We start from the raw sequence: 23,500 nt of genomic DNA, 5'->3' as shown, positions 1-23,500 counted from the left end.
CACTGGAGTTCAGAAGAATGAGAGGGGACCTCATAGAAACATTTAAAATTCTGACGGGGTTAGACAGGTTAGATGCAGGAAGAATGTTCCCAATGTTGGGGAAGTCCAGAACCAGAGGTCTCAGTCTAAGGATAAGGGGTAAGCCATTTAGGACCGAGATGCGGAGGAACTTCTTCACCCAGAGAGTGGTGAACCTGTGGAATTCTCTACCACAGAAAGTTGTTGAGGCCAATTCACTAAATATATTCAAAAAGGAGTTAGATGAGGTCCTTACTACTAGGGGGATCAAGGGGTATGGCGAGAAAGCAGGAATGGGGTACTGAAGTTGAATGTTCAGCCATGAACTCATTGAATGGCGGTGCAGGCTAGAAGGGCCGAATGGCCTACTCCTGCACCTATTTTCTATGTTTCTATGTTTCATGCAATTCCACTTAATGCCACAGAAAACCTGCACCATTTTTCTCTAAGTTTGTGAAACTTTTTTTAATGAAATGATTGCAAGTAATTTTAACCAAACCCACCTGGCAGGAATAGGCTGGGTTCAGGTCGGTCACCAGATTTACACTTAATTTTACCCTCCATTGAATTTAATGGGCGTAAAATGGGGAGTGGCCACGAACCTGCCTGATTCTCAGCAGGTCGGTTAAGTTAAAATTGCCCCCACTGTGTCTGTAAATTGTTTTATACGGAGAGTATTATACTATACATGTACTCCTAAAATCAAAGGCTTCTTTTCCCTCTGGCAGCGTTTTGAGACATTTGTGTGCTACTAATTGGAAGACTTATTGGCCCCAAGTTTCCACATGATTTGCTCCTGATTTTTAGGAGCAACTGGTATAGAATGGAGTATCTTAGAAATCGCAATTCTCCACATTTAGTTTTCTGCAGTTCTAGTCAGGTAGAACAGTTTCACTTTTGAACAGAATTTTTTTTTCAAAAGGGGGTGTGTCCGGCCACTGACGCCTGATTTCAAAGTTTCCACGGTGAAAACGTACTCCAAACTAACTTAGAATGGAGTAAGTGAAGATTTTTGTACGCTTGAAAAAACCTTGTCTACACTTTAGAAAATCAGGCGCAGGTTACAAATTAGGCATAGGGAACGAGGTGGGGGGTGGAGGGAGGGGGGGAAGGGAAGTCATTAAATTCTACAATCAATCCTTAGTTATACTTATACAAATATTCTACAAATAAATCCAACCTGACTAAAAATTTATAAGCAAAGAAAAGATTAAATAAACCATGTTCCTACCTGTGTGAAAGTGCTTCAGGCAGGCCTTTCAGGCAGGGGTGTGGCGTCAGTGTGTCGACGGCAGCGGCAGCAAGCAGCCTTCGAGCTGAGCTGCGGTGCTTGAGGCAGGCCTTCATTCCCTGCGAAGATGCAGCACCTGGACGGACTTGAGGCCATTCGGCCATGGGATTGCAGCGACGTCAGTGGCTGGTCGGGAGCAGCAGCAGCCTTTGAGCTGTGAGGGGGACTGACTGAGGCCATTTGGACAGGGAGAGGCAGCCACATCGACATCTTTATATTTAAATTTGCAGAATGGGTGCACCACATATTATGCAATGGTTTGCTTCCTCATGCAAGAAATGCTTTGTTCTTGGTGGAAGTTGATCCATTGCAAAGTTGAATTGACACTTTTATTTCTCCAAACACACAGTCCTTAATTTGCAGGCACTGGTTCTGCAAGTTTAGCAGTGAAAAGCTGAACTCACTGATTTCAGCAGGTGATTTATTCAGCAGTGCTGCTAAAAGCACTCCCTCACACACAGAAATATCAAGAAAATTAAAATACAAGCCTTTGCAGGGGTCCAAGAAACAAATCTTCACTTTTTCTGCAGTACTTTTAAAAATGGCCGTGTGCCAATGTTTACTTCAGACTGCGCATGCGCGAACGCTCCAACGCGCACGCGCAGGGTTGCCGGCACCAAGAAGCCTCATTTCAATTGTACCCGCCCCCTCCTACTTACAAAATCGGCGCGAGTGGTAGGCTCCGCCCCCTGTGCGCCGCGCCAAGCAGACATCGAGCTCCAAGGAGCTCGAGAATACCGCACTTTTTTTCCGCCGCCGTTTACGACGCGAAAAACAGGCGCCCAGCTCTGAGGTGCGCCTTTTTCGCCGCGTGTGGAAACTTGGGGCCAATGATCTGATCCTTAGTTCAATGTTTCCAGTGGCTGATTCTCTTCTGCACCTGTATTTTTCTTGCATTGTCTGTGCTATGCCTCACTTTCCTTTGGCCTTTCTCTCTGTTACTGGATTCTATTTCCTGATCACTATAATTTCCACTGTTGTACTCATTTTTTTTACCAGCTGCCTCTCTGTTTCAGTCTGAAACTTTATCACTGGATCTTCATTACCTGAAACCTGGCTGCAAATACCAGCTCCAAAAAAGCTATATGGACAGCATTCCTCAATGTGCGCACAATATGTGCATACTGAACTCCAGCCACTCATTGATTAACACTGAGCTGCATCACAGAATTTTACTGTGCTGGTGATAACTCAACCAACTGACTTTTGTTCAATGAATGTCTATTAATTTAGCTAATCTCATTGAAAATATACAAAACTCATAACTATTTTTGTACAGATAATATGCACAATAGGGGTTGGTTATTTTATTGGAAAAACAAACCTCTAATGAATTGGTCCTATATAATTCATCCTTCTAGACTATGAATTATGATATCTAACATCACTTGGTGGGTTAGAGTTCAGTCATGCATATTCTCTGTCTTAAATACTGGACAGCTCATTTTCACAAGAATGCTGTGCTGTAAAGACTTGCAGCGACACAGTTGGACCCGTTTGAACTCACGGTTATCTCCACGGTGAGGAATAAAGGGTATTGATAAGGAGTTAATTTACTGAGGGGGGAGACTTTCGTCTTCATTTTTGGCGTTTTTCTCAGCGGTACAGCTGTTTTTTGAGAGAAACAGCCCAGTGAAAGTTTCCCCCTTTTTAAATGGAACCACCCACATCTCGAAATGATTGTCGGGAGCAAACCGCCAACGTGCACCTGTGCACCGCCGAGAGAAGCGCCAGGACGTAAGTTTGGCCTCAACGGAATCCCGTCCAAATCGCCGAGGGAACCGCCCATGGGAAGCAGCCTGAAACCAGGGCGGTAGGTGAGTACTCTGCAAAGAAAGAAAAGTTAAAGGTTCTGAATTGTTTTTTAAATTGTAAAACAGCAATTAGCTTTAAAACTTCTTGGGAATGTTTTCTAACTTTTATTTTTTTTTCGGTGTAAAAATGTTTTTTAAGTTTTCCCCCCTCCCTTGGCCCAACCGTAGCCTCGGACGAAATTTTTTAAAAAATGGTGGGAAGTGCCCGTTCTCACTAGTTTCAGCTGTAACCACCCAAAAACCGCCGCAAATCTTGGTGTAAGAACAATTTTCTCGCCGGGCGGTTTTACTTACCTCATTAACGGAAAGTTTCGCCGGCATTAACTTCGCGGTCTTTTGTGGGCGGCAATCGGGTGGTGAGGGCTTTGGAGAAAGTCTAGCCCTTAGTGTTGATTAGGTTAAGACACAATGTACATGGCAAAGTTGGTTACATACTCTTCACGTGATGAATTTGTTATAGTTGTAGGGTGCTTAGGCTTTCCTACTGTGGTTAAAATACAACTTATTGGGCCTAAGTTTCCACACGATAAAAAACGGGCGCCCCTCCGAGCTGGGCGCCTGTTTTTCGCGCCCAAAACGGCGCCTAAAAAAAACCTCGCGATTCTGGAGCGTTCTGAAGCTCCTTGTCTGCCTGGCGCGGCGCCCGGGGGGGCAGAGCCTACACTCGCGCCGATTTTGTAAGTGGGAGGGGGCGGGTACTATTTAAATTAGTTTTTTTCCTGCCGGCAACGCTGCTCAGTATGAAAAAAACATTGGTACTCGGCCATTTTTGTAGTTCTTTGTAGCTGTTTAATTTTTGAACATTTTTTAATAAAAGCACATTGCCATCAGCACATCAGCACTGAGGCTTCCTGCAGCCTTCTCACTGTCTCCTTCCCCCCTCCCCCACGGGAACGAAACGGCTGTTTCCTTCTCCCCCCCCCCCCCCCCCCCCGCGGGAACGAACGCCTGCAGCATTCTCCGTGCCTGAAGCACTTTCACACAGGGAGGAAGATGGTTTATTTAATCTTTTCTTTGCTTATAAATGTTTATTCAGGTTGGATTTATTTGTATAATATTTGTAGAAGTATAAATAAGGATTTATTGTAGAATTTAATGAGTTCCCTCCCCCCCACCTCGTTCTGGACGCCTAATTTGTAACCTGCGCCTGATTTTTTAATGTGTAGAACAGGTTTTTTCAGTTCTACAAAAATCTTCACTTGCTCCATCCTAACTTAGTTTGGAATACGTTTTCACTGTGGAAACTTTGAAATCAGGCGTCAGTGGCTGGACACGCCCCCTTTTGAAGAAAAAATTCTGTTCCAAAGTAGAACTGTTCTACCTGACTAGAACTGCAGAAAAAAAAATGTGGAGAATTGCGATTTCTAAGATAGTCCGTTCTCCACCAGTTGCTCCTAAAAATCAGGCGCAAATCATGTGGAAACTTGGGCCCATTGTAATTTTTCTATCAAGTTCACAGGCAATCATAATTAGAAACTGGAACCTAATTGAATCTTCAGTATGGCTATGATAAGTTGTACAGGTACAATGTCTGAAATCCGGAATCCTTGGGACCGAATCCGTGACGGATTTTGGGTTTTACTGGATTTCGGACCGCTCCGCCCGCTGATCCTCCGCTCCTTGCCGCTCGCCAAAATGTCGGGTTTACGAACAATTACGGTTTCTGTAAGTCCAGATTCGGGACATTGCACCTGTATTTTAAAATGAATCCTTTTCATTTCAGACTTACTTTGGCTCAGATGTGGATATCTACTCATTTGGAACACCTATGAATACTGCAATACTGTGCATAATTCTTCTGCATTTGATGATAGAAGGCAAGACTTGGGTAAGTGTAACAGGATTTTCTATGTTCCTCAATTGGATGTAGTTCTACTTGTTCCACTTTAAGCATAATACTGAATTAGTAACATTTCAACAAGGCATTTAGATATTTTCTCATTCTAATTTTCTAATCCCAACTCCTAATAATATACAAGATATGAATTACACAAAAACTGCTTGAATAATAGTAATTTAAAAAGTATAGAATTCATAATATCCTCAGAATAATTCTAAATAATCTGGTTACATTTTAGTATTTAGTGCAGAGATGTTATGCCAGTTCTCAAGAGTTAACCTACTTGTCACCATGTTCTCATCCATGTCTTCATCGTCTCAAGACTTAATTTCTCCAACACTGTCCTCACAGATCTCCCAGCTCCACCCTACACAAACTCCAACTCATTTAGAACTTTGTGTCCCCTGTACTGTCGGCACAAAATCCTGAATAGCCATCACCTCAGTCCTGTTCCGCAGAATTTTGATTTCAGAGTCTGTGGGGGAGAAATTAGCCAGCCTTGCGCACGTTTTTTTCGGCGATTTTTTGCCTTTTTTGCTGGTAAAAGGTAGTCACCTAAATTGGCCAAAGTTAACGAATGGCGGTTTTGAAATATCGCCGAAAAGCGGAACGATGACGTGCAATGCCCAAAAAAAAATGCGACCACTTAAAATTGGCCATTCGGCAAACCTGTACTCAGGGTGAAAAAATATCGCCTGAGAAAAGTCTGCGATAAAGCCTCAGCCGTAAGTATGAAGACCTACAAAAAAGGTAAGTTGAAATTTTTATTGTTTCATTCTTTTTCAGCGATTCATTAGTTAAGTGTATAATGAATGTTTGCTGATTTTTTTATTTTTGCAATTTTTTTTGTGTTTTCTCCTCTCTCAGGGCCTGTATTTTTGGTGGCAATAGGCCTCGGGCTACAGTTGGTGAGGACCACGGTTTCCACCGTGAATCCTCGTGCAATGCTGATTTTTACCGTCGGGTGCATTTTTTGCCAGTTTTACCCGCTTAAAAAATGGCAACGTTTTTAGTGGTATTTTTTCTGAAAAATAATGGGGAAAAAACAATGTCACCAAAAACTGAATTTCTAGCCCTGTAACTTCCCCTCAATCACTCCATGACCCTCCACCTGTTAAAAAACCTCTCCATTCCTATGTTCCAGTATCCAATATTCAAATCAGCCCTACTGTGTATCCCCCCTACTCTATTACCATTGATACAATCCATCAGACATAACACCCCTACACTCAATCTTTCTCCCTAAGCACCTCTACTTTGTTACCTCTGTCTTCTCCTTGAAAGACTCCTCAATACTTGCCTCTTCAACAATATTTTCAGTAAACTTCTCTCCTATTTCTTGCACTGTGTCTGCAACTTCCCTTGTAAAACTCCTGGGACACTTTGTTAGTTTAATAGTACAATATAAACATAAGTTGTGTTGGGGTAAAAAGAAGACTTCTCTTCAAGGTCGATCCCCTGAAATAAGGGATCGACACCCGCCCGTATAGCGACCACGGAATCACTCAGACGAAACCTCCGTTCAACTGATCTTTATTCAAGCATATGCAGGGAAGAGTTCCGATGAACCCTTCAAAGAACAATGGTTTCACCCACAGTTATACAGTTTCCGAGGTGTGCGACCCTCCTACAAAACTTCTATGACCACCGGTTGGTTTACAGCTGATTTACGAAGCTATATTGATTCGTTAACCCTTATCATACTGGCTGCTGAGTGATTTTGCAACCTCTCCATCTCAGCCTTAGTTGAAATGTGTTGTTCCACAGTCTTAACCTTGCTCCGGCATTTCCAGCTTGGTCTGCAGTTTTTAACGATAAACACACAAGTAAAGCTATTCCCTTTAACCTGATTCCATGCCATTTTCTATCATTCTGTACCAAAATTCAACACATCAAGCTTTGCTTCTTAGCCTTTCTCCACTCTAAAATCCATACAATCTGTCAATAGGCGATATACCACACTCCTACCCTGAAGTGGAAGAACTCCCGACTCCTCACAACCTCCCAATACTGATAAGCCCCTTAATCTGGATCACTCTACGTGTCAGATCAATTCACTACCATCAGTATCCACTTTAGTGACCATCTGTCTGTCTACTTCCACTTTGGTGACATCTTTATCCCCTTACAATACTCTACCCCCTTAAAAGTTGCATTTGTTAAAAAGAAACTTAACAGTGTGATACATTCTGACCGATCGAAAGTTGTGTTCCAAGTCCACTTTAAATTTATAATTTTCTTGTCATTCTACACATAATCATTCTTGTGTGTTTTTGTTCAAAAAAAATTCATGGCTTGTTTTAGTGATATTAATTGTGCAAAGAAAGGAAACAGCAATGATCATATTGTATACACACAATATTGATTTACTGTCCATTAGCATAAGAACACTCTGTACCGTATTCAGTTAACTCAACATGATCATTGTGGTCCTGGTCACATTTTATTTCAGTCCATAATATATAGATTGACTAGATGCAGAGTTAACTGAATACGGTACAGAGTGTTCTTATGCTAACACACAGTAAATCATTATTGTGTGTGGCAGTGGCGTTATTTCTAAATGCTGAACCCAGATCTGAATGACTGAAAGTGCAACAACAACTTGTATTTATATTGCGTCTTTAACGTAGTGAAACATCCCAAGGCCCTTTACAGGAGTATTAGGAGATTTAAAAATTTGACACTGAGCCACACAAGGAGAAATTATGGCAGGTGACCAAAGGCTTGGTCAAAGAGGCAGGTATTAAGGAGCGTCTTGAAGGAGGAAAGAGAGGTAGAGAGGCGAAGAGTTTTAGGCAGGTAATTCCAGAGTTTAACACTTCGGCAATAGAAGGCACGACCACCAATGGTTGAGCAATTATAATCAGGGATGCCCAAGAGGGCAGAATTAGGGGTGGAAGGGGGACGTGGGTGGAGAGCGATATGAGGAAATGATCAGAGATGGCCTTATCTGCGATTGACACGATGGAAGTAGCGAGGCCACGAGAGGTGGCAAGGTCGAGGGGGTGGCTGTGAATATGGGTTGGAGAGTTTACATGGAGGGAGGGATTAAGGGAAGCTAGTGAACTCAGAGGAGAGAGAGCATGATGAATTGAGATGGAGGTTGAAATCACCAAGGATGAGAAGTTGTTCGGTGCAGAGGCAGAGGGAGGAATGTAGTGAAGAAATATCGGTAATAAAATTTTTATGATACTTGGGTGGGCAGTAGTGCAGGGCACCTCTCTATTGTAGTAGTGACGATTTTGCTTTCACTGCATGGAGAATGTATTCCTCGGCAAAACAGAACTTGCAGTTTTCCAGAAATTTGAATCAAGTTGAGTAAGGCCTGGTTGTGAGTTATCCTAAGGTGGGAGGAGTGGCCGAGTATGTAGAGAATGTGCGAGAGGGAGAAAGAGAGAGTATGTCATGTTTATGGCGGATAAATAACTCAACTGAAAGTGTTCATTTCAGTATTTCTCTCTCAGCAACTTCAAGCCTTTAATAAATTTGGAGGTAGAATGGAAGTTAGAAGCCACGAGGGAACAGGCTGTCCTAGATTGGGTATTGTGTAATGAGAAGGGGTTAATTAACAGTCTTGTTGTGCGGGGTCCTTTAGGAAAGAGTGATCATAACATGATTGAATTCTTTATTAAGATGGAAAGTGAAGTACTCCAATCCGAAACTAGGGTCCTAAATCTAAACAAAGGAAACTACGAAGGTATGAGGAATGAATTGGCTGTAATAGATTGGGAAGATTCATTAAAAGGCATGATGGTGGATGGGCAATGTCTAACATTTAAGGAACGAATGCGTGAATTGCAACAGTTATACATTCCTTTCTGGCGCAAAAACAAAAGGAAAAGTGGCCCAACCATGGCTAACAAAAGAAATTAAGGATAGTATTCGATTCAAAGAGGAGTTATACAAAGTTGCCAGAAAAAGTAGCAAAGCCTGAGGATTGGGAGCAGTTTAAAATTCAGCAAAAAAGGATCAAGAGATTGATTAAGAGGGGAAAAATAGAGTATGAGAGTAAACTTGCAAGGAACATAAAAACCGACTGCAAAAGTTTCTAGAAGTATGTAAAAAGAAAAAGATTAGTGAAGACAAATGTAGGTCCTTTACACACAGAAACGGGAGAATTTATAATGGGGAACAAGGAAATGGCAGAACAATTAAATAAATACTTTGGTTCTGTCTTCACGGAAGAGGACACAAATAATGTCCCAGAAATGCTAGGGAACCAAGGGTCTAGTGAGCAAGAGGAATTAAAGGAAATGATTATTATTAAGAAAATAGTGCTGGAAAAACTAATGGGACTGAAGGCCGATAAATCCCCAGGGCCTGATGGTCTGCATCCCAGAGTATTAAACGAGGTAGCCATGGAAATAGTTGATCTTCAAAAATTTTATAGATTATGGAACAGTTCCTGCAGATTGGAGGGTGGCAAATGTAACCCCACTATTTAAAAAAGGAGGGAGAGAGAAAACAGGGACCTCCAGACCGGTTAGTCTAACATCAGTAGTAGGGAAAATGCTAGAGTCTATTATAAAGGATGTGATAACGGCACACTTAGATAATATCAACGGGATTAGACAAAGTCAACATGGACTTATGAAAGGAAAATCGTGTTTTTTGAGGAAGTAACTGATAGAATAGATAAGGGAGAACCAGTGGATGTAGTGTATTTGTATTTTCAGAAGATCTTTTATAAAGTCCCACATAAGAGGTTAATATGTAAAATTAAAGCACATGGCATTGGGGATAATGTACTGGCATGGATTGAAAATTGGTTAACTGACAGGAAACAGAGTAGGAATAAATGGGTTTTTTTCGGGGTGGCGGGCAGTGACTAGTGGGGTACCACAGGGATCAGTGCTTGGGCCCCAGCTATTCACAATATACATAAATGATTTGGATGAGGGAACCAATGTAATATTTCCAAGTTTGCTGACGACACAAAACTAGGTGGGGTTGTGAGTTGTGAGGAGGATGCAAAGATGCTGCAAGGCGATTTAGATAGATTGAGTGAGTGGGCAAACACAGGGCAGATGCAGTATAATGTGGATAAATGTGAAGTTATCCACTTTGGTAGGAAAAACATAAGGACAAAGTATTATTTAAATGGTGATGGCTTGGGAATTGTCGATGTACAGAGGGATCTGGGTGTCCTTGTACACCAGTCATTGAAAGCAAACATGCAGGTGCAGCAAGCAGTTAGGAAGGCAAATGGTAAGTTGGCCTTCATTGCAAGAGGATTTGAGTACAGGAGCAAGGATGTCTTACTACAGTAATACTGGGCCTTGGTGAGACCGCACCTGGAGTATTGTGTGCAGTTTTGGTCTCCTTACCTAAGAAAGGATATACTTGCCATAGAGGGAGTGCAGTGAAGGTTCACCAGACTGATTCCTGGGATGGCAGGACTGTCATATGAGGAGAGATTGGGTCGACTCGGCCTGTATTCACTAGAGTTTAGAAGAATGAGAGAGGATCTCATTGAAACGTGTAAAATTCTGACTGGGTTGGAGAGACTGGATGCAGGGAGGATGTTTCCCTTGGCTGGGAAGTCTAGAACAAGAGGTCACTGTCTCAGGATACGGAGTAGGAAATTTAGGACCGAGATGAGGAGAAATTTTTTCACTCAGGGTGGTGAACCTATGGAGTTCTCTACTGCATAAGGCTGTGGAGGCCAAGTCACTGAATATATTTAAGAGGGCAATAGATAGATTTCTAGACACAAAAGACATCAAGGGGTATGGGGAAAAAGCGGGAATATGGTATTGAGATAGAAGATCAGTCATGATCATATTGAATGGCGATGCAGTCATGAAGGGCCGAATGGCCTACTACTGCTCCTATTTTCTATGTTTCTACGTTTACTCCAGTAGCTTAAGGGATGGTACAAACATACCATTGCATGCAGCACAATATGGGCAAGTTATTTTCTTTTCCAAAATAAAAATTTGTTCACATTTTGGCTTTTCTGTCCTTTCTTTGTGTGGATTCCCCAAGCTGTACATCATTTCATTATTAGGAACAGATGATCTTCTATAAAGCACCTGCCACCGTCACTCTAACCAGTTACTATGAGGTGTGCAAGAAGGATAGTGAGCTTCCAAATTGTTCTCCCTTCCTGTGGAGAAATGCAGTGTTTCCCTCTGTGAGCAATTCTGGGGGTTGTAACCATGTCACCGTGCTCTCTGGGGCAGCAAGCTGGCACATTAAGCTTGCTGCACTACTGTAACCCATAACCCAACCTATTCCATAAAGGTGGACATGATCACATGGTGATTTCTTTAGACTGTGGTAGAAAGAGTGTTACTGCAAATTGGTAGAAACAGCACTAAACATGTGCCCGATTAAAATGACAACTCACACCTTTCATCAGGTATACTGCTGAATATAAGAACATAAGAAATAGGAGCAGGAGTAGGCCATACGGCCCCTCGAGCTTGCTCCACCATTTAATACGATCATGGCTGATCCGATCATGGATTCAGGTCCACTTCCCTGCCCGCTCCCCATAACCCCTTATTCCTTTATAGGGATAGACCTTATTCCCTATCTCGGTCTTAAATTTATTCAATGACCCAGCTTCCGTGGCTCTCTGAGGCAGCGAATTCCACAGATTTACAACCCTCTGAGAGAAGAAATTCCTCCTCGTCACAGTTTTAAATGGGCGGACCCTTATTCTAAGATTATAGAAACATAGAAACATAGAAAATAGGTGCAGGAGCAGGCCATTCAGCCCTTCTAGCCTGCACCGCCATTCAATGAGTTCATGGCTGAACATGAAACTTCAGTACCCGCTTCCTGCTTTCTCGCCATAACCCTTGATCCCCCGAGTAGTAAGGAGTTCATCTAACTCCCTTTTGTATATATTTAGTGAATTGGCCTCAACTACTTTCTGTGGTAGAGAATTCCACAGGTTCACCACTCTCTGGGTGAAGAAGTTTCTCCTCATCTCGGTCCTAAGTGGCTTACCCCTTATCCTTAGACTGTGACCTCTGGTTCTGGACTTCCCCAACATTGGGAACATTCTTCCTGCATCTAACCTGTCTAAACCCGTCAGAATTTTAAACGTTTCTATAAGGTCCCCTCTCATTCTTCTGAACTCCAGTGAATACAAGCCCAGTTGATCCAGTCTTTCTTGATAGGTCAGTCCCGCCATCCCGGGAATCAGTCTGGTGAATCTTTGCTGCACTCCCTCAATAGCAAGAATGTCCTTCCTCAAGTTAGGAGACCAAAACTGTACACAATACTCCAGGTGTGGCCTCACCAAGGCCCTGTACAACTGTAGCAACACCTCCCTACCCCTGTATTCAAATCCCCTCGCTATGAAGGCCAACATGCCATTTGCTTTCTTAACCGCCTGCTGTACCTGCATGCTAACCTTCAATGACTGATGTACCATGACACCCAGGTCTCGTTGCACCTCCCCTTTTCCTAATCTGTCACCATTCAGATAATAGTCTGTCTCTCTGTTTTTACCACCAAAGTGGATAACCTCACATTTATCCACATTATACTTCATCTGCCATGCATTTGCCCACTCACCTAACCTATCCAAGTCACTCTGCAGCCTAATAGCATCCTCCTCGCAGATCACACTGCCACCCAACTTAGTGTCATCCGCAAATTTGGAGATACTGCATTTAATCCCCTCGTCATTTATGCCCCCTAGTTCTAGTCTCCCCTATCACTGGAAACATCGTCTCTGCATCCACTTTGTCAAGCCCTCTCATAATCTTATACGTTTCGATAAGATAACCTCTTATACTTCTGAATTCCAATGAGTAGAGGCCCAACCTACTCATCCTTTCCTCATAAGTCAACCCCATCATCTCCGGAATCAACCAAGTGAACCTTCCCTGAACTGCCTCCAAAGCAAGTATATCCTTTCTTAAATATGGAAACCAAAACTGTACGCAGTATTCCAGGTGTGGCCTCACCAATACCCTGTATAACTGTAACAAAACATCCCTGCTTTTATACTCCATCCTCTTTGCAATAAAGGCCAAGATTCCATTGACCTTCCTGATCACTTGCTGTACCTACATACTAACCTTTTATGTTTCATGCACAAGTACCCCCAGGTCCTGCTGTATTGCAGCATTTTACAATTTTTCTCCATTTAAATAATAACTTGCTCTTCGATTTTTTTCTGCCAAAGTGCATGACCTCACACTTTCCAACATTATACTCCATCTGCCAAATTTTTGCCCACTCACTTAGCCTGTCTATGTCCTTTTGCAGGTTTTTTGTGTGCTCCTCACAAATTGCTTTTCCTCCCATCTTTGTATCGTCAGCAAACTTGGCTATGTTACACTCGGTCCCTTAATCCATTAATATAGATTGTAAATAGTTGGGGCCCCAGCACTGATCCCTGCGGCACCCCACTAGTTACTGATTGCCAACCCGAGAATGAACCATTTATCTCTGTTTTCTGTTAGTTAGCCAATCCTCTATCCATGCTAATATATTACCCCAAACCCCTTTAACTTTTATCTTGTGCTGTAACCTTGTATGTGGCACCTTGTCAAATGCTTTCTGGAAGTCCAAATACACCACATCCACTGGTTCTCCTTTATCCACCTTGTTCATTATATCCTCAAAGAATTTCAGCAAATTTGTCAAACATGACTTTCCCTTCATAAATCCATGTTGACTCTGCCTGACTGAATTTTGCTTTTCCAAATGTCCTGTTACTGTTTCTTTAATAATGGACTCCAACATTTTCCCAAGCACAGATGTTAGGCTAACTGGTCTATAGTTTCCTGCTTTTTGTCTGTCTCCTTTTTTAAATAGGGGCGTTACATTTGCAGTTTTCCAATCTGCTGGGAGCTCCCCAGCATCCAGGGAATTTTGGTAAATTACAACCAATGCATCCACTATCCCTGTTGCTACTTCTTTTAAGACCCTAGGGTGGAAGCCATCAGGTCCAGGGGATTTATCCACCTTTAGTCCCATTATCTTACTGAGTACCATCTCCTTAGTGATTGTGATTGTGTTAAGTTCCTCCTCCCCTAGAGCCCCCTTGACTATCCACTGTTGGGATATTTTTAGTGTCCTCTACCATAAAAACTGAAACAAAATATTTGTTCAGAGTTTCTGACATCTCCATGTTCCCCATTACTAATTCCCTGGTCTCGTCCTCTAAGGGACCAACATTGACTTTAGCCACTCTTTTCCTTTTCATATACCTGTAGAAACTGTTGTGGAGAAATCTCCCTTTCTCCCAAGCGGATCCACTGAAATAATGCATCAACGCGCTCGATTGATGACAGACTCCAGAGATAGGTTAGAAACGATTTTATTCCGGCATTTGCAGGGGAAGGTCTGTTCTTAGTCGCCAAGACAGAATCTTCAAAAATCCAAAGGTCTCACCGGTCTTTATACAGGTTCCTAATGGGCCGGTCTATAACGTATCTTTTGAAGTGACAGTGATTTAACTGCCACAAGTAACACAGATGTAAGGCAGAGACAAATTTGTTACAGCATTTGGTTCAATTGGAAACATTTAGTTCATAAAGCACAGAAACATTTGTTGACATGGAAGACAAGAATTTAGTTCAGTTAAACATTGGTTTAAAACATTTGTTAACCCCTATCAGACTGCCTGCTGTGTGAGCTGATCCCTTCATTTTCCCGAGCATTTGGTTCTGTTACATACTGCTGAAAGAACCTGTCCCTTACGCACTCTATGAACTCTTCCTCAAGGCTACCCTGACTAATTTGATTTGTCTAATCAATATGGAGGTTAAAATCACCCATGATTATTGCTGTTCCCTTTTGACAAACCCCCACTATTTCTTGGTTTATACTCCGACCAACAGAGTTGCTACTGTTAGGGGGCCTATAGACTACGCCCACCAGTGACTTTTTCCCCTTATTATTCCATATCTCCACCCAAACTGTTTCAACATCCTGATCATTTGAGCTAGTATCGTTTCTCACTATTGCAGTGATTCCATCCTTTATCAACAGAGCTACCCCACCTCCTTTTCCTTTCCTTCTGTCCTTCCGAATTGTCAAGTACCCCTGAATGCTTAGTTTCCAGTCTTGGTCACCTTGCAACCACGTCTCTGTTATCATCATCATAGGCAGACCGTCGGAATCGAGGAAGACTTGCTTCCACTCCTGAAGTGAGTTCTTTGGTGGCTGAACAGTCCAATACGAGAGCCACAGACTCTGTCATAGGTGGGACAGACAGTCGTTGAGGGAAGGGGTGGGTGGGACTGCTTTGCCGCACGCTCCTTCCGCTGCCTGCGCTTGACCCCTTCACACTTGGCGTTGAGACTCGAAGTGCTCAATGCCCTCCCGGATGCATTTACTCCACTTAGGGCGGTCTTTGGCCAGGGACACCCAGGTGTCAGTGGTGATGTCGCACTTTATCAGGGAGGCTTTGAGGGTGTCCTTGTAATATTTCCGCTGCCCACCTTTGGCTCGTTTGCCATGAAGGAGCTCCGCATAGAGCACTTGTTTTGGGAGTCTCGTGTCTGGCATGCGAACTATGTGGCCTGCCCAGCGGAGCTGATCAAGTGTGGTCAGTGCTTCAATGCTGGAGATGTTGATCTGGACAAGGACACTGATGTTGGTGCGTCTGTCCTCCCAGGGGATTTGCAGGATCTTGCGGAGACATCGTTGGTGTCTTCTGTACATCATCCGTGCCTCTGAGCCATACAGGAGATCGGGTATTACTACAGCACTGTAGACCATGAACTTAGTGGTAGATTTGAGGGCCTGTTCTTCGAACACTCTTTTCCTCAGGCGGCATCTGTTATGGCTACTAGATCATACCCATTTGTAACTATTTGTGCCGACAGCTCATCTAATTTGTTACAAATGCTGCGTGCATTCAGATAAAGAGCTTTTAAACATGTTTCCTTACCATTTTCTCCTGCTATGGCCCCAGTTTCTGATAGATTCTTATGTTTATATTCTGTCCCTTCCTGTCACGCTCTGGTTTTCGTTTCCCCCAATGCTACCCTGCTCCATTGCCTTCACCTTGTTCTTTGAGCTTTTAGGTTTCTACTCACCTGAACCCTCCCCCACCACCCCTCCCCCTCCCCCCCCCGCTAATTAGTTTAAAGCTCTCTCTGCAGCCTTAGTTATTCGGTTCACCAGGACCCTAGCCCCAGCACATTCCAAGTGGAGTCCGTCCCGCCGGAACAGCTCCCTCTTAGCCCAGGACTGGTGCCAGTGCCCCAGGAACCAAAACCCATTTCTCGCACACCAGTCTTTGAGCTACGAGTTTAGCTTTCTGATCTTATTTAACCTATGTAAATTTGCTCGTGGCTCAGGTAGTAATCCAGAGATTATTACCCTTTGTGATTCTGCTTTTTAATTTGGCCCCAGCTGCTCATAATCTCTTAGCAGAACCTTCTTGTATGTCCTATCTATGTCATTGGTACCCACGTGAATATAATAGGAGTTAAGTTCTTTAATGCCATAAAATGCTTAGTTTGTTTAAGAACAATTCCTTGCCAAGTTTTAGGGCTTTGATGTTTTTAGAGTAATTACCAGTGCCAGTTAATTTACTAATGATTTATTTGTGTTTCAGACTTGGATTCATTGGGCTGTAATGGCAGGCAGTGCTTTATTTTACTTTTTCTTTGCGCTGACTTTTGGAGTAACTTGCATAAATTGCAACCCTCCGTCAAATCCGTATTGGATCATGGAACAACAAATGTCAGACCCACTCTTCTACCTGGTCTGTATCCTCTCTACAGTGATAGCTTTGCTCCCCAGGTAATATGCATTTCTGTTTCAAATGGTCAAATATCCTATTTTAATGAGTAATTTATGTAAAACCTGTTCCGATTCCAGATGCAAACTCAGATCATTTCTTGTTATGATTGGAACAAGTGTCTGTTTCCTATGTGATGTCACAAAGTGTTTATAGCATTTGAATGCGCAAACTCAATTAGACAAAATAAATCAAAGTAAGTACAGCTTTCTGTTTTGTTGTAAAGTGGTTAAACTTTGGGCTTCCAAGACGAAAAGGAAAATCGTGAATGCAAGCCCAGGTGGACCAGCATCCTGTACCTCCCACTTGCTCTACTGATAAAGTCACAACCAATACCCCACTGCAACCAAATTGTGCACAATACCAATCAAGTACCTCACACCTTGGCTGCACCATTAATGCACTTGTGTGAGATATGAATGGATCAAGTACCATGTGAACACACTGGCCCCGAAATTCAGTACCACTGGGGAAAGCTGGAGCTCCCCCCACCTTTTTGTGGCCATTAGCGCCTAAATGTTTTCATGGCTGGGCCATCTCATATTCAGCTCCAAACGTGAACAAATGGGTTCCAGCACAAAGTGGATTGTTCAGCGGTGTGGCCGTCTTAATTTGAGCGTTATCACCACTGAGAAATTCAGCATGCAGGTAAGGGTTTCTAATGAGCCAGCTGCTCCCTGGCCTTTTTAAAGGCCAAGGTTTGCAGCAAGGCCCAGAGGGGGGAAGGAGGTTGGAAGGATGGCTGGTGTAAGAGGTGCAAGGAGAGCCAACAGGTTTGGAGCTGGAGACACTGATGGACGGTGTGAAGGACAGAAGAAGAATACTGTTTCCTGACATGGGGAGACCTGGCAGACAGGCAGTATATAATGCATGGAGATTGCAGGGGAGGTGTCAGGCACCTCCATATATGTGAGAACGCGCCCTCTCAGGAGGGTGCTGACCAGTTGCACCGGGCCCTTCCAGGGTGGCAATGGGTCGACGCCTCCTAGATCTGGAGCGACGGGGATCCTCCTCCTGCATCGCCTCCTCCTCCTGCACCTCCTCCTCCTCCTCCTCCTGTGCCTCCTCCTCCTCTTCCTGCACCTCCTCCTCCTCCTCCTCCTCCTCCTCTTCCTGCACCTCCTCCTCCTCCTCCTCTTCCTGCACCTCCTCCTCCTGCACCTCCTCCTCCTCCTGTGCCTCCTCCTCCTCTTCCTGCACCTCCTCCTCCTCCTCCTCCTCCTCCTCCTGCACCTCCTCCTCCTCCTACTCCTGCACCTCCTCCTCCTCCTCCTCCTCCTGCACCTCCTCCTCCTCCTCCTCTTCCTGCACCTCCTCCTCCTCCTCCTCTTCCTGCACGTCCTCCTCATCCTCCTCTTCCTGCGCCTCCTCCTCCTCCTCCTCTTCCTGCACCTCCTCCTCCTGCACCTCCTCTTCCTGCACCTCCTCCCCCTCAGGTGGTATTGCTGGCTTGATCTCCAGCAGCTGTCCCCTCATGATGGCCAGGTTGTGCAGCATGCAGCAGACCACGACGATTATCGAGACCCATTGAGGAGAGTACTGCAAGGTGCCAACAGAGTGGACCAGACCAGGCATCAGAACCTTTGCTTAAGAATGTCTATGCACTGCTCGATGATACACCTGGTGGCACAATGAGCATCATTGTAGGCATGCTCTGGCGCTGTCCTGGGGTTCTGCATGGAGTGAGCAGCCAAGTGGACAGGGGATATCTCTTGAGTCCAAGCAGCCAACTGCAATCCTGATTCGGGCCGGTGAAGAAGGCGGGAACACTGGTCTGGTGCAGAATGAACGAATCATGGATGCTTCCTCCCTTGCCCGCTGCCTGTTTGTACGGTGCTGATGGTGACGCCTTCTTCTGCGTGCCACCCTGCTTCTGACCAGGTGTCCCAGGTGTCACCCTCCCAACACTCCTCCCATCCTTCGGGTGAACCCTGCCAAGCAAGTCTCTGCAGCCCACAGGACTCCACTAAAGAGTTAGACCTGAAAGTTGTACAGGTGCAGCATCCCAAATCCGGAACCCTCGGGACTGAGGCCGTCCCGGATTTTGCGTTTTGCCGGATTTTGGAACGTCTTTTTGACGTCACAAATCCGGAAACACCCGAGCCCAGGTTCGGGTATTTACGGATTTCGGAACATCAGATGTGGGGTTGGTGGGAGAGGGGGGAGGGTGCTCGTCGATGAGCTGTTCGAGTCACCGGGTGGGGCCCCACCACCGAGGAGATGTTCGGACGGGGCCTCGCCGCCATGGAGGTGTTCAGGCGGGCTGGTGAGGTGAGGCCCGAGGACAGGGGCGGTGCGGCGAGGCCCGAGGTCGGGCGGTGGCAGCAGCGAGGGGCGGAGAGTCGAGGCCCGAGGACAGGGGCGGTGCGGCGAGGCCCGAGCTTGGGCAGCGGTGAGGTGAGGCCTAAGCTCAGGCAGTGGCAGTGAGGCCCGAGGTCGGGCAGCGGCAGCACCTCGAGGTCGGCAGGGTCCAGATTCCGGAACATTCCGGATTCCGGAACTCGGGATTTTGGACACTGCACCTGTACAAAAGTATGTGCAAACCTCTGAGCAGCACTCAGCAGGTTGAATGGAGCCAAAACAATTAAACAAACTATTAAAAGATAAATACAGTGGATACTGTAATCTTAAATAAAATCACTAATAATTAATAAAACTATTAAAAGATAAATACAGTGGATGCTGTAATCTTAAATAAAAATACTAAAATTAATAAAACGATTTCCCTACCAAAAGGCCCCGATCGTGGCCCCGAACACTCCAGCGGTGTCCTGTTCGAGCACCGACTCGAATACCTTGCGGGGGCACTGCTGGGAAAAGGCTTACCTTTTTGCAGCTGAAAATCCCGGTTCTGATGGCTTTCCAGCAACCCACACGCTGCCGAGCTCTCCACTGGAAAGTCTCCTTTACAGCGGCTTCACCGCGCTGTTTGTGGCGGAAGTGCACACTGCTCAAATTCCCCCTGAACTGAATATGGCTCGGGGAGGGAAAATCATCCCATCGCGGCGGCTGATCAATTTTATCGGTCGCCCGCCTAAAAACTCCACAGTAGCCATCCCTTCGGGGACGCTGAATTTCAGCCCCACTATATCCTGACTAATTCAGCTATATTAATGCACGATCACCTTTTCTTGTTAATTAACTCTGAAAACAAAATATAATGAAAACCCCACTGAATTTAAACCTCAGCGTGGCAGAGTTTCGCTTCTCGCAGACAATCGATCCGTTTCTGCGTTATTACGCCTGTGAGCTCAGCGCAGTGCTGTTGTCAGGTGGCAGGTGAAGGACTGATCCTTCCCATGTAGTATGGAAGGAAAATTTGAAGAAGGGTCATGTGCTTCCTAATGGCAAACACAAAACAACATTGGCAGAGAGTTGGGAGCTGTTGGCTGGCCTACACACTCAGCAGCAAGTAACGTGTGTTCCAGAAAATGTGAGAGTATTATAATGGGACCAGTACTCCCACAAGAACTACAGCAAGAATAGCTTTACTGCTCCTGCTGTGTCGGTAATATGTAATCTTGAAATGAACCCAAGAGACTGAAACTTTGGCTCCGCTATTTACTGTGGCAGGGTTTCAGAGCGGGGCTGGAGAGAATGCCGTGAAGCTTTAACAGAGGAGGAGTTGGTGAACAAGGGGGCATCAGGGGTTGATGATAGGGGTGGGGTGTCGGGGAGATTGTGGTGGTGTGGGGAGGAGGTGTTTACAGGTTAGCTTGTTGGGCCTGGGGGAAACACCCCTGATCCTCTTGGCCCACAAGCAGTGCCATGAAGGCACAGCCCTTCACACCTCCTTTTACCTGCTGGGTTTTTCGAGGCCCAGGAAACCGGCCAACATGGGTTAAAAATAGAAACCCTGTAAAAATAAAGCACATGGCCTCCTTAAAAGGTTTCAACGACTGACCCACCTCCTGAGAGCAGATTGGTCACCTGCCCCTTGCCCCACCTCCATTAAAACCGGAAGTGGGGGGAGGGGCGTGGCGCGGGTTGGGTTCCTGTTTCACATTTTTAGCATTTTAATTTTCCACCCGACCGAAACCATCCGTTTTTGGGGGGTTAAAATGATCCCCTCGGCCCTCTTTGAGTCTATTGCACCCCTCAATTTAATAAACCACGATACTAAATAATGTTCAAATATCGGCTTTCCCTTTCAGATACATCTATCGCATTTTCCAGGGAACAGTATTCCCGTCTCTACTGCTCAAGGCTCGTCAGCTGGACAAGCTGAGCGCTGAGGAACATAAGCGGACTATCCAGGAGTGGCATGACATCCAGCCAGTCTGTGAGGCTCCCATTGTGGGTTCCCTCAACACAACCAACTCTGTAGACAACGTAATCATTTTGAGAAAAAGCTGCTCAGAGCAGGCCAGCTTTTTATCCAAGATCACAGGAGGAGCAACATTAATAGCTGTGCCAGCAAAAGGAGAGGCAGCTAGTACTGTGATTCCACTGAATGAAATACCATCAGAAAATGGCAGCATCTTTGTCCAGAGAAATACAGTTTCTTTTAAACCAGGAAGGGGTGAGAACTCTGACTCGTTGCGAGAGCCACACACAACTGCTGCTGCCTCTGACAGGTTGGACACTCCCATGTCTTCAGAACAGGACAACCAAGAAGCTGCTTCACAATCTAAAAACAGAAATACCTCCACTTCCATCTGGGGTGAGACTGATGGGTTGCCGGATTTCCCTCCAACAGTGTGCTAGCACTGTTCAGTCAGAAAGGACGCTCTGAGCTACTTGCTCGATAGGGGTAAAAACGATTCTTTACATCTCTGTCTACTGATGAAAAAGTATTTTCTTTTGCCCAGTATTGCTTCTTAACGTTTTGTTGCGGACCACAATCTGAACTGCTGAAAGACTGCTCTCTTTAATACTGAAATATGCTGCACCATGGAGTACTGGGATACAGGTTGATTCCCAATGGAGTGAGCTCCTGCAGTCAATCATGTCTCTGTGGGCAGTTGCCACGTGGAGTGCAGGACTTTTCCACAGGACAAATAGCATTTCCTTGCTGTCGTCTGCTGGATGACAAGACAAAGAGGGAACGCAGCACTGAACCCCTGTTTGCTCAACCTCCCACAGTCAGGCAGCGATCCAGAAGGACAAGTGAAGTGAGGCAGGCCATAAATGACTTTGTGGATCGAACTATCGGTGTTGTTGCTTTTACCTGTTCATTTTCTTTAAACCCAGATAGTGTTTGTATATCACGTTCTGATCTATTATTACTGGCAATAGCATTGTTTTTCAAAGCTGAACTCGGACTATTTAATGAATCCAATGCATTACAAATGATGGTCCTTTTAAGAAGGGCAAGTGCCAAAAGTTTTTGAGATTTTCAGGTATGTGAAATACTGAACCTAAACTAAAATATCAACTTAGAATGAAATGAGCCACCATGGCCTGGAATTTCCTAAAAACATAAGTGACTCGAGCCAATTTTTAACACTATGCCTGAATTTCCTCGCTCTTTTATGCCATTTCCGCAAAATCTCTAACGCTTATTAAAATAGTTATGCCTCCATGCAAAAGTTTGCGCCAGTTCTGAACAGATTGTAAATTTACACCTAAATTTAGACGCAAAAGGACCTCAAATTATATTTCTGATGTTTTTTCCGATTACTTTTAAGATTTTTCTTAATTTCTCCTCACTGAGACCTACAATGTATTTTCTGTATCGTTCAATGCATATTTATGGCATCATAATGATTTGCATTAAAGATTTTAAAACTTCCACCATTGTATTTTTTAAAACATGCTGTGCCTAATGTATATTAGTGTTGGTTTGATGACCTACAACTTTAATTTTCATGCTTAAAGAGGGACTTAAAGAAGGAATCTAGTGTAACTTTGGCACTTTCCTCAGTCTCTGATTTTTTCCCGCTGATGTGCATTTTGTTTTTGCTGTGATTCTCAGGAAATTTAGGCATAACTCACGATGGAAAGATCAGTGTAAATTTCGCCAGTTATGCCATTTCAGTAAATTCCTGGTCAACTTTCATTTCCAGCGTTCGATGGCAAAACAAGTTACAACTCCACCTGCCACTAGAAATTTCTGGCAACATTATACCGTAGTCTCTCATCTGTCACAATTATTGGTTATCACAGATCACTTATTAATAGAAAGCATATGCTTTCTAAAACCTAGCTTTTTCAACTGCTCCAAAAGGATGCTGGATTAGGGGACTGTCAGCTGCACTGTAGTGTCAGTTTGGACTAGCTGACAGTGTTATATGGTACAAGGTGTTCCTTGTTTGGATAATTGACAAACATAATTGTTTAAAGTTGATGTGCACAGCTTTGAGGATACTTGATTTTTCCGTAGTAAATTCTGCAGTGTTTATATTTATCCTCGTGGAAAGCAAAGACACCGACTATTCACATACATGATACAATATGATAACGTCCGACTCCACTACTCTGTTGTAATACAAAACAACTAATTATGCTTGTTTGATAGGCAGACCTTATAAAACACCCTCCCTATTGTACCATTTGTCTTAACATCTTTTTTTGTAGGAACCCCAAAACCAGCTGCAGAAAGGACCCCCTCTGGTGGCTTCTCTACTCTCCTTCACAACACGCACTTCTCTTCCTGTTCTACAAAACCAAAATGTTCTGTGCAATCAGATCCACTTACAATATACGTACAAATCTGATTGTGTGGAAGCAATTAGCACCCAGTCATACTCTGTTCTTGACTCTATTAATATCGGTATAGGTGTTAATTGTTTTCAAGACTACTTCTGAGCATTTTATTGATTTAACGAGCCTACATGTCATCAAAGTGGTGTGATTTAAAAAATAAT

General features: G+C 44.3%; 1 protein-coding gene across 4 annotated transcripts in view; it reads left to right on the top strand.

Annotated features, from left to right (window-relative positions):
- LOC139242021 (phospholipid-transporting ATPase VD-like) overlaps positions 1-22,425 on the top strand; it is a 277,618-nt gene extending 255,193 nt beyond the window's left edge. For all 4 annotated transcript variants that reach the window (XM_070870156.1, XM_070870149.1, XM_070870165.1 and 1 more), the window contains 3 exons: positions 4,847-4,951; positions 16,506-16,693; positions 20,846-22,425. In XM_070870156.1, coding sequence (XP_070726257.1) covers positions 4,847-4,951; positions 16,506-16,693; positions 20,846-21,398 — 846 coding nt within the window. In that variant the 3' untranslated portion in view covers positions 21,399-22,425. The remainder of the gene's footprint in view (positions 1-4,846; positions 4,952-16,505; positions 16,694-20,845) is intronic.
- Positions 22,426-23,500: the final 1,075 nt, after the last annotated feature.

Source organism: Pristiophorus japonicus, chromosome 2 (genome assembly GCF_044704955.1).
Source record: "Pristiophorus japonicus isolate sPriJap1 chromosome 2, sPriJap1.hap1, whole genome shotgun sequence".
Classification (NCBI taxonomy): Eukaryota; Metazoa; Chordata; class Chondrichthyes; family Pristiophoridae; genus Pristiophorus; species Pristiophorus japonicus.
The sequence above is the reverse complement of the archived record's forward strand: the minus strand, read 5'-3'. Positions and strand labels throughout refer to the sequence as shown.